This window comes from Formica exsecta, unplaced genomic scaffold (assembly GCF_003651465.1).
Source record: "Formica exsecta isolate Colony F162 unplaced genomic scaffold, ASM365146v1 scaffold535, whole genome shotgun sequence".
Lineage (NCBI taxonomy): Eukaryota > Metazoa > Arthropoda > Insecta > Hymenoptera > Formicidae > Formica > Formica exsecta.
The window spans coordinates 36,838-48,758 of NW_021852594.1; the positions used below are offsets into that span (position 1 = coordinate 36,838).

Here is an 11,921-nt window from a genome sequence, read left to right on the forward strand (position 1 = left end):
AGGCAGTCCATCTTTACCACGTTTAATCAATGAGTTTAATTTTTTAGGTATATTGTAGACAACAGTAACAATAATTAATAACAAATATTAATATTGTTAGTTAAATATATTTAAATAAATTAAAATAACAATTTAAATTAAATTAAGAAATAGAAAGGAATTTAAATAAATATTGAATTTATTTAAAATTAAACAAAAATTTATTTAAAAGATTTTCGTAAAAGTTACATAATTTCTAATTATTATAAAATCTTTCATACATTCCCACAGATAAGTGCATTATTTGAATATCATAAAGATGATATTATATATAATCGCAAATAAAACATTTTGTACTATTTTAGGGTTTATATTCAAAGATTTTAGGACGTTTATATATATATGTTTGATTTTTGCCAAAATTTATTCGACATTATGTCAAAAATAAAACTCATAGTTGATTAGAATTTACGTGATATTATTATACATATTATGTAATAGTGATCCTAAAAAGTAGCAATATCTTTCAGCAGAAGTGTTTTCTCATCGCATAGGGATTCCCGTTCTTATTGATAATCCTCTCAATATTTTGAACTTTTCATAGTTGATCATCAGTCTTCTATAATTTGTTATTGTAAATAGCAATTCTAATTCTAATCCGAATTTAATTAAAGAATTAAATTGCTTAACATTTTTCAATTACATATTTCTTTAAAGATTATAATAAATTCCTTTTTCTAGAAGTAAAATAATCAAACTAAATTTTTAAGTATTTTAAATATAATAAATAAATAAATATAATAAAGAAATGTAAACATAAAAATAAACATTTTAAAAATCAAATTTTTATAGATTTTTCTTTATGCGATTTACCTTAAATTGTATTGAATTGAATATATTTTTATGAAATTCAATTAATTAACATAATTATGGAGGTGCACTCTTCGATAATAAAATTTTTAAAAGTTAAATAATACTAATCATAAAAATGCAAGAAAGTTGAGCTGCTACAAATTACCTTTGATTTGAGCTTTACATAAAGTGTGCCTTATTTCTGCTGCTTTGCTTTCTAATATCATTACTCGCTTGAATAACAATAATAATAGCTTTTAATATTAATTATTTTATTTTTTTGATTACTGATACTATTAAATTTGTGTACAATAATCTTTATGTGCATTCAGTGCGCACTAGTGCATGCAATCTAAGTATGTCAGTAGATTTCGTTTTATGTCTTTTAGCATTCTGTCGACATCATCAAATATATCAGATCCTATCAAATTTGTTGTCTTTTTGCTTTCAAAACTTGTAATAGACACTTTACAAAATTTGTTTTTAACAGATTTAACTATTTAGGTTATATATAAATAAAATAGAATCATTTTTACAAAAAAATACGTCTGCATATATTGTAAAAAAAAGCAACCAGATATATTTGAAAAATACATTTAAAAAGTACAGATATATAGATAAATAATACAGCTAAGCTGTAATAATACATAAATAATACAGAGAAAATATAATAGAGGGAAAATAAGCAGTACAAAAAAATCATTTTTATTACAAAAATTATTTATAAAACAATACTTTAAAATAATAATATTAATTTGTTGTAAGATATAAATTGTGTAAATTAATACATTAAACGATAAAATCGATGTATTTACTCATAAAACTAACTTTGTTTTGTGTTGTTTTTTTGGTTTTTTTCTTTAAATTCTTATTTCTAGATTCTATCAAATATTCCTACTGATTATCATATTATATATGTTAAATTTATTTAAATAATATTTGCATAATTTTGTTTTTTATATTTATCATGAAAATAATTGAAAATAATTAAAAGAAGAAAATATAAAATAATACTAATATTGCAAAGAATAGTTGTAAATAATATTATTAATATTGCAACAAGACATATTAAACGAAAGCAAATATTGCGATAATAAACTTAAAATAAATATAATAAACACAAGGTAAACTTATCACAAAACAAACAGGCATAATAAACACAAAATCATTTTCAATCTTTCAAACTTAATGAACAAAACAGGCATAATAAACAAATGAAAGTAATTATCAATCTTTCAAACTTAATACAACATAGGGTGTGTTCCGATATACACTGCCAGTACTGGCAGTGCTGAAAAATTGTTCCGTTATTAGCACGCAGTGTGCTGCGACAGCATCTAGTTCCATCAATGACGTCATAAATGGTAGCCATATTGCTACTGCGGTTACTGCAGCTCCCAAGATGAAGCAGTTACAGTGCAACATGGCGTCGTGCAATAAAATAGAATTGCACTATAATTACTGCAAAGTCGTTCCGAAATATAAAATCATAATGCTACTGACAGTGCCAAAGTAATTTCGGAACGTTGCGGCAGTGAACTGTTATGACGTCATGGATGGTTGTAACGCCGGCAAAAAGGGAACACACCCATAATTATCTTCATCAATTGAACAAATAATTAAAAAAATAAAACGAATCGAATAATAAAAGTAAATTTCTTAATTATTTGTTATTTTTCTTTATTTGATTATTCACCCATGTCTTAATTGCTGCAGGATTTCTGTTAAAAATACCGGGATTCGAATCCTTTAATTTTTGAATTTCTTTCAGAGAAGGTAAAATTTTTGAAATAATATGCTGTTTGAATGTTGTGTATGCAATATTTTTTTCTTCTGCAGTCCAACGTTGTCGAACACATTTTCCAAATGGAGATGCTAATAATAAAAACAATATTTATAACCAATATGCCATATGATTTGTTCTATAAGTGCAGGAATTTACATTCATTAATTTTTGAATTTCTTTGAGATAGTAAGTAATGTCTTTAAAGTGATATGTTGTTTGAATGCTATAAACAATTAAACTTACTTGATCGTTTTTTTTTATTCTTATGATTCACTTGTGAAAATGATAGTGAAGATTCGTTTCCTAAAGAATTTTGTTCTGTATTATTTTCACTTGTATTAGATTCTTCAAGATTCAATGAATCTGTAAAAACAAAGTACACGAAGCATTAAAATATAATATTAATAATATTATTATTTTTCTTTAAATTCCAAATTTGTTTGTATCACAATATAAATCAAATTTTTCTGACTGTAATTGTTTAGACTAACAATAAAGATTGATTTAGTTTAAAGTGCAACTCGTATTTTAAAATAAAAAATTTGTATAGTAACGATTAAATATTTAAAATATATTGTAACATTAAAAACTGTATTTGAAGGAAAACAGTTTGTATAAAGAGCAATTATTAATTATGATATAAAATATAAGTATTTTTTAATATGGATTTTGCACTAACACATTGACAATTTAGACAAAATAAAAACTTACCATTAAATTTTCGCTTATTCGTATTAATAGATTGCTTTTCAGACTCTTGTATAGAATTACTATCATCTATAAAAAAATCAAAATAGATTATAATTTTTGAACTTTAACAATTTAGCTTTAATTGTGTTTTTAGTTATAATTATACATTCTGCTTTACTTTATTTTGCTTACAAATACTTATAATAGTTATTAATTATAACTAACGTTGATAAATTAATTTTTAAAACAAACAAAGAGAAACAAAATAAACTTACGCGAAAGTATACTTTGATGAAAATTATTTTGCTCTATGTCATCTTCCTCTATTTTCTCATCACTGTCTTTTCCATGTACAATTTCTAATAATTTAGATACTTGAAATATTTCTCTAGTTAAAATGGGCTGCCGATAATGCTCTTTGTGTATTTTATCTGCATGACCCATAAAATTAGCCAAATCGGAAACTTCGTAATCTTTTAAATTTAAATTAGTGCACATTGTAGCTATGTGTTTTCTTAAATTAGTTCCTTGCAACCTATCTGGATTTAATGCTCCGCATTCCATTGAATATTTTCTCATAAGATCACATGCTCTTAAATAACGATAGTCTCCCTTTATTATGCCAGGTATTCCGAAAAGATATGGGTTTTTTAGATGAACATTGGCAGTTTTACGATGGCTTAGAAGTAATAGTAAATTTTCTAGCATTTGTTTATGAAGTAAAACCGGTACAGTGCGGCCTAATTTTCCTCTCATAGTATATCGAACATATTTCTTTGCTGCTTTTTTTTCATCGTTGCTAAGCGATAGGTAAGATGTACCTATTGTATTTTCATTCACTGATTCATAATTCTGAAAATCTTCAATTAAAGCACGTTCGATTTCTCCTGGCCTACGTCGGTTAAATAACTAAATTGACAACAAACAACTTTCTGCCAATGTTTTCCACACATTTAAAGAAAATGCTTGCTTTAATAAATCGTAAGATGTTTTTAGAGTATCATTTAAATAAGTCTCTAATTTTTTAATATCATCTTGAGTTGGTAATAATTTTCTTGAGTATCTTTTCCTTCGATGCTGAGTTTCAATAGCTGTTCGAGCAATAGAAAAAGAATAATCTTCTGTTAACAGATTTAAAAATTGTTCTGCAAGTTCTCGTTTTTCTTTATCGTGTCTCTTTATCATTATTGTAATGCACCGCTTCCAAAGTTGTTTGAGTAAAGTACCCAAAGATGTTGCCACTGATAGAGTTTTAAAGCCAGTTCCTGATTCATTTAAACCTGCTAAGGTTCTAACAGCTTTGAGACAATTATCATAATTATTTGGTACAAAAATTGTAAAGGGATCATCGATTTTGTCATTTTGATTCTTCATTTCAAGAAGTAGACGACCAATCAAACGCAATTTTTGTCGAATCATATCATAAAAGTGAGGATCTTGAAATTTTTCACATAATTTGTTTGCATAATTAATAGCCAATTCATCATATCTTATAACTCTTGAAACATTATCATTTCTTAATGTTGGAAAAACGCGTTGTCGGAGAATTTTACACGCAGATTCGTGGATTCGACCTGTAATTTTTGTTGATTTGGCTAATATAGTTCTATTATTTGTAGAATTTTGTTTACTGCATCTTCTATAATGATGTCGAATGGCTGATTTGAAATAATTACCCTTGCATTGCGAGCATATAGAAAAATCACTAACATTTTTATTATATTTAGGACGACGCATAACTTTCAATTCACCTGTATTGATATTTGAATTGGTATTAAAAAGATAATGTCCATTTTTACGAATTTTTTAAATCAAAATTCTACGCTCTGGTCGTCCCTTAGGAATATAAAAGATGTCTTTTACTTCCTTTACATTTCTATGTTTTCTGCTAAGGTGACGACTCAACTTGGATTGTTCCGTTTGGCAATAAATACAAAAATCTTTCTTATTTCCAGATTCCACAGTTTTTACAAACATATTTGTGTCGTCTGGTGCATTATGTCCAAGCGAAAGTGACATTTCTAGAGTTGTATTTTTTGATGTTTTAAGTAAATTTTGATTTTCATCTTTCATCAAAGTTTTCGAATTATTTTTGTCTTCTATACTGTTTTCAGAAATATCTGAATCAGGCACATAAGATGAATCATTTGATTCACTGATTGAATTAGTATGACTTATTGTATCTTCGTCTTTTGCAATAAGAAATAATATATTTATTATTATTCTTAACATAAAAAAAGAGATATCTTCAATATATATAATAATGTTTTATTTTCTAAAATGTAGTAATGTGTAAAAATGTCAAAATTACTATTACAAATTATAACATTGTCTAATTGGTTGTAATAATGAGTTTGTTGTTAATATAAAATTGCATGTTTAATATAAAATTATTGTACCTTTTTCTTGTATGTTTTTTAAATTAAAACGAGGTGGTAATGATACATCTGTAACGATGCATTCCCCCATCGTTACTAGACCGTACCCGGCCGCCGATCCGCCGGAAGTCCGCCGCCCGACGAACACCGGTCGGGCAAATGCGGAGGCGCTGAGCGCCCATTTTTAAATAATATCAGAAACGCGTAAACATATAACCGCCGTTAGGCGCGCGAAAACATCGAGAGCCGACGACGCGCTCGGGTAACCGCCCGACCCGCCCGACCGATACCCGAGTCGCGCGCGCCGGTTCAACGATAAACCAGATACCGTTAGAACAATAGGCGAATTACGCAGACGCGCGCGCCGCGCGCGCCGATAAATAGAGCGCGTTTCTGAACATCGGGACCAGATCTCCCGCACCGCCAGAGTCTGTAAGACGCCTGGAAACCGCCTAGATCCTAAAGCGCTCAGAGAGAGAGAAAACGGGGTTGGGTGTACTCAGCCTCCGCCGAGAGTTTGCGGCATCTCCGAGAGCGATCCGTCCGAAACCTTTAAAGAGAGGCAAACGGGAACGGGCGTACTCGTCCCCGTCGAGGGTTCTCGACACTTTGGATAAATCCGACCACCTGCGTGTAACGGCGCTCATCTAGTGGTGGGGAGTTCCCTGCCACCGACGGGTGTTCTCGTCAGCCGTTGTACTCCTGCACTTCCACGGGGAAAGACCATCCTCCCGACGTAATACAGAACGCGTTATACGCGTTTATCGAAGACATCCGCGACCGCCATTACGACATCCGGACTCGCCATTGATACGGCGCGCTAAGTCCCGCGCCGGGGGATGATCCACATCCCTACCGCGACACTGATCGATAGCCGCCATCAATAAGTACGCGGCGAAGGACCGCCCACCGGGCCGACCGAAATTACCGCCCGATAGATAACGGCCTCGGCCGAATTCGCTGTCCGCGATCTATAATCGATATTCTATCGATCCGCCGAAATCGCGCACCGCGCAACGCATCCGTGCGTTGCATTGAATGCACCGCCCCGACACGACCGCACCACGATCCATTCAGCATTGTATACGCATGTATCTCATATCTAAATTCAACCGATTATAAGCATTTATACATCGCACACCGTCGTATCGCCGTACGGGCGACCGCGTCACGCACCTAGCGAATTACACCGACACGCCCTCACACGATTGTATCACTCGCTCATACCTAACGATCTTACCTACGATACGCTGCGCTCACCTAATCATTGTCATACGTTTTGCGCACTCACTCCCTCGTCACTCGTCTCGCACACATCATAATACATTCACACACCTATACACGCTTACACACATAACATACACACGCTGTACATATACACCACGACACGCAATAAATTATATTGTACCTAACATCACTTTCGTTCGTCTCTCGATACCCTTTCACGAGCCCCGGATCCCGACCGAGTTATCCGTCACCGCCTCGCGAAAGCGGCTTGTTACACATCTTCACTATTATCTATTATCAAATTATTATTAAAATTTACATTATATATGGCTTGAGGCTCGAGCGTTTCTTGTTCTGTTTGTAAATCAAACGGTAATAGAATATTCCTGCATCATATTTTAATTTTAGTAAAAAGTTCTTAATTTAATTTAATAGTGAAGTAAAAAAAGAAATTACCCATTATTATCAGAATTATTAAGAAGATCCAAATTTATAGATGATTGTTGAAAATCTGCAAAATATTAAACAAAAATTATAAGTTTTAAGTTGTCCAATAAAATCATCAGACAATCAAATTTATAGATAATACACTATATATTTCTTTTACCTTGCTGATTTAATTCATTTAAATTAAAATATAAAGCGTTTTGAGGATTCGTTAACACAGGTTCTATAGAATATTGATCTGAATTATTTGTTAGATTACGAATTAAATCATCAAAAGTAGATTCTGAGCATTCATAGTTAGTTGCTTCTGCATCTAAAATAATATAGTATAATATATAGTATTAATATATGTACTAATGTACTAATGTACTAATGTATAATAAATAATCAATTATTTTCAATATTGCTATATTTATATTATTATTGCTATATTTATATTTATATTATTGCTATATTTATATGTATACATATATATAATATATATGAATGTAATATAAATGATTTTTTGGCGATATATGTAATATTAATATTTTTTTTTTGTAAAATTGGAAATATTAAATTACTAAAAAAAAAAATTTAATAATTTGAAAATGAGTAAAAAAGCCAATTTTATTAAGAGCAAACAATTATTGGAAGTTTAATAAACATAATCTGGTAGAATAGAAAATAATTTAATAGAGTAATATTAATATTTAATACTGATATTATTGAAAATTTCAGATTTTTCGTCTACTTTACTATGTTTGATTTTGCATTTCTATTTTGATCTGATTTTTCTAGATTATGCCAGTCAAGAGATACTTAAAAGCGTGTTTATTAATTACAAAATAAAAATCAAATTGAAACAAGTTATTTTTAATAATATAATGTTTAAATAAAAATAAAGTATAAAAATAATGAAAAATATTCAGTAACATAAAAAAAAATTTTACCAGCATTATTCGAAATTTCCAGCGTATTTTTGTCTGTTATCTCAATATTATTTGCAGCATCATTCGAAATTTCCAGCGTATTTTTGTCTGTTATTTCAATGTTATTTGCAGCATTATTCGAAATTTCCAGCGTATTTTTGTCTGTTATTTCAATGTTATTTGCAGCATTATTCGAAATTTCCAGCGTATTTTTGTCTGTTATTTCAATGTTATTTGCAGCATTATTCGAAATTTCCAGCGTATTTTTGTCTGTTATTTCAATGTTATTTCCAGCATTATTCGAGATTTTCAGTGTATCTTTGTCTGTTGACTCATCAATGTTATTCGCAGTGTTAGATGTATTTCCTTTCTGTATGATATTTTGTTTTGGTAATTTGTTCGTATTGCACCTAGATGCTAAAAAATGCATGAATGTTATTGTCAATTAAAGTGCAAATATAAATAATATAAAGTGTGAAAGTAATGAAAAATATTCAGTCAAATCAAAGAAATATTTTTACCAGTATCATTCGAGATTTCCAGCATATCTTTGTCTGTTGACTCATCAATGTCATTCGCAGTGTTAGATGTATTTCCTTTTTGTATGATATTTTGTTTTGGTAATTTGTTCGTATTGCACCTAGATGCTAAAAAATGCATGAATGTTATTGTCAATTAAAGTGCAAATATAAATAATATAAAGTGTGAAAGTAATGAAAAATATTCAGTCAAATCAAAGAAATATTTTTACCAGTATCATTCGAGATTTCCAGCATATCTTTGTCTGTTGACTCATCAATGTTATTCGCAGTGTTAGATATACTTCTTTTTTGTATGATATTTTGTTTTGGTAATTTGTTCGTATTGCACTTAGATGCTAAAAAATGTATGAGTGTTATTGTTAATTGAAGTGCAAATATAAATAATATTTATTTATTTTATATTACCATTATGTTGTTTTATATTACCATTATATTCTCTAACCCGCTTTTTTGTTTTAATAGTCATCAAGTCTTTATTTAGAGTGCATAAATTTTCTTTATTTTCCAATAATGCAACTCTTTTTGATTTCTTTTTAATATTACTATCACAGACTATAAATATTATAAATAAAACAATAATAATAAGTTTTATCCCTTGCACTTCCAAATTCGTAAAAATATAGTTTTACTTACTGGATTGCTTTTTATGTTTCATGTTGTTTTCATTCTCAATTTTAACTTTAATGATTTCCAATTTTTCATAATTATCTAAAGGAGAAACATTAATAACAAATTAAATATAAACAGATATATTTATCTATAGTTTTTAGTCTAACAACGACCAAAATGGAATATTCTTTTAAATATACGAATATCAAAACTTTGACAGTGTTTTTTAATTGAATAGCAAAAAAATTATATTTTAATCTATTTTAGAATAATTCAAAAAAGTAACTTTTATATTATAAATTTAAAGTTACTTTTTAGACTAATAATAAGTAGACTTGTTATAAAAAAAAATTTAATCTGTATGTAATATTAAAATGTAAACTTATATTAGCATTAGGCATATTAATTTAAGTTTGATGCTATCAAACTAAAAATAGTTGAAATAAATAAAATAGTTCGTTGTAAAGATACTAAAAAATATGTACTATGTATACAATTTTAGCATACCTTTGTAGGCAATAACTTTGCCAGCATATCGTTTTCCATTTTTATATTTAATGCTGAAACCTTTTTTCCCTTTTGTTATATTTGCTTCTTTGCAGATATAATATACGTTATCAGGAAATAAAACCAAAGCAAACATATTATCTTTAACTCTAAAAATTGGAAACTAATTAAATTCAGTATAATATGTTTATTAATTAAAGTATCTTCTAAAAGAGTATAATAATATTTTAAGTATTAATATTGTAATATTAATACATTAATCAATTTAAACACTCACTTCAGAACAAGAATTTTCAATGAACAAGATTTTCCAATCTCAATATTAAAAAAATGAAGTTGATGAGATGATTGCGGAGATTTATTGTTATCACAGATACTAAATAATTATTGTATGTACGAAAAACTTTCCTGTATGAAAAACAAACATTCAACAACTAGACAATAATTTTGTATATAAAATAAAACTTAAGTTTGTTAATATAAAAACATAATTAAAACAAGTAGAGTTGTGCAAATTAAAAACTTGCACATTGCTTCCTCATCATTTTATCTTACAATGCTTAAGCTGCTTTAAGCAAATATTCTATACATGTAAAAAAATTTATTCCGATATCTCAAATTTTCTGAAAGTTACAGCGTGTACAGACATTTCTCAAAAAATTCAATATTTTATGAAAAATAAACCCTTTCATCGATACTTACCAAATTCAGTAGTAACTATCCTTTAATAATATTTTATCCATCTAAAAAGATTTAACCTGATATCTCAAAATTTGTGAAAGTTACAATGTATACAGCCATTGCTCAATAAATTAAAAATTTTATAAAAAATGAACCTTTTCATCGATTCTCACCAAATCCAATACCAACCATATTTGAATGATACTCTATCCATGTAAAAAAAATTAACCCGGCATCTGAAAAATTGCGGAAGTTAGAGGTTGTACAAGATATCGCGTACATACGTACGCACGCACGCACGCACGCACGCACGCACGCACGCACGCACGCACGCACGCAAAGCTTCCTCTATGAGGAAGCAAAAATATAATTATTAAAATTAAAATAAAAACAAGAAAATTAATAAATTATCTTATTTACTTAAACACTACATCTGTTTGTTAACCAGTGAAACTTACATATTAAATAAAATTTGAATGTAATACTGAACTAACAATAAGTACAATAAAACACTATAATATATAGTCAACAATTTAACTGCTCTCTGCAATTCTTATGTAGCGCGCGACAAAATAGTTTAAGTTTAAAATTCATTCAGAACACTGCAAAATAAATCCACAAATTATAATAAAAATTATTAAAAAGGAAAGATCATTAAAACTTTAAATAATAATTCTATTTAAATAAAAAATTATTTGTGCATACCAATTTTTGGCTATTACATAAAAATCCATTACATAAAAATCGAGCCCCACATTTTAAGATGCATCGCTAAAGCAAAATTTTGTATTCAGTTATATATATAGCATTATATGTATATCCGTAATATCTTTGCGTATTTTTCTTTATATCTTTATCTCAATATTAATTTTTCTAAAAGTCAGAGTTAGTAGTATAACAGAACATATATGTATTACTGAACAATATTTCTCTAAAGCTTAAACTTCTTAATGAAATTCAGAAAGATAATTTAGCAAATTTCAAATTTAATTCTTTTATCCTTGTATCTATAATATATTTGCATATTTTTCTTTACACAGTAATGTTTTGTAAAAAAGACCGTCAAAATTTTCAAGATAATTATAACTTATGATTATATATATCTAAAATAATGGTAAATATGCATATTAGGTTACACCTCACCGATGACTTTGACCTTGACATATGTTGTCAAGGACATAACCCTGAGTAACTTTTCCTTATAACTTAACCGGCGGTCTCTTATAGTTTCTGAGATATTTAAAGTTAACATTTGGATAATAATATAGAGACAGAGAGACAGTCCGCCCCACAATTGTTGCATGGATAAAAA

At 28.6% G+C, this 11,921-nt stretch overlaps 2 protein-coding genes across 2 annotated transcripts; both read right to left on the reverse strand.

The window, feature by feature from the left end:
* Nucleotides 1–2,058: 2,058 nt before the first annotated feature.
* On the reverse strand, nucleotides 2,059–5,776 carry LOC115241900. Its single transcript, XM_029817860.1, has 8 exons — nucleotides 5,707–5,776; nucleotides 5,131–5,496; nucleotides 4,259–5,058; nucleotides 3,583–4,216; nucleotides 3,329–3,394; nucleotides 2,861–2,980; nucleotides 2,528–2,706; nucleotides 2,059–2,283 (listed from the first exon to the last, which is right to left on the reverse strand). Exons 1-8 carry the CDS (start codon nucleotides 5,774–5,776, stop codon nucleotides 2,059–2,061), a joined length of 2,460 nt encoding a protein of 819 aa, XP_029673720.1.
* Nucleotides 5,777–7,183: 1,407 nt separating this feature from the next.
* LOC115241901 (putative uncharacterized protein DDB_G0286901) lies at nucleotides 7,184–9,467 on the reverse strand. The gene is made up of 6 exons (XM_029817861.1): nucleotides 9,446–9,467; nucleotides 9,022–9,147; nucleotides 8,792–8,917; nucleotides 8,292–8,687; nucleotides 7,369–7,423; nucleotides 7,184–7,298 (listed from the first exon to the last, which is right to left on the reverse strand). Exons 1-6 carry the CDS (start codon nucleotides 9,465–9,467, stop codon nucleotides 7,184–7,186), a joined length of 840 nt encoding a protein of 279 aa, XP_029673721.1.
* Nucleotides 9,468–11,921: the final 2,454 nt, after the last annotated feature.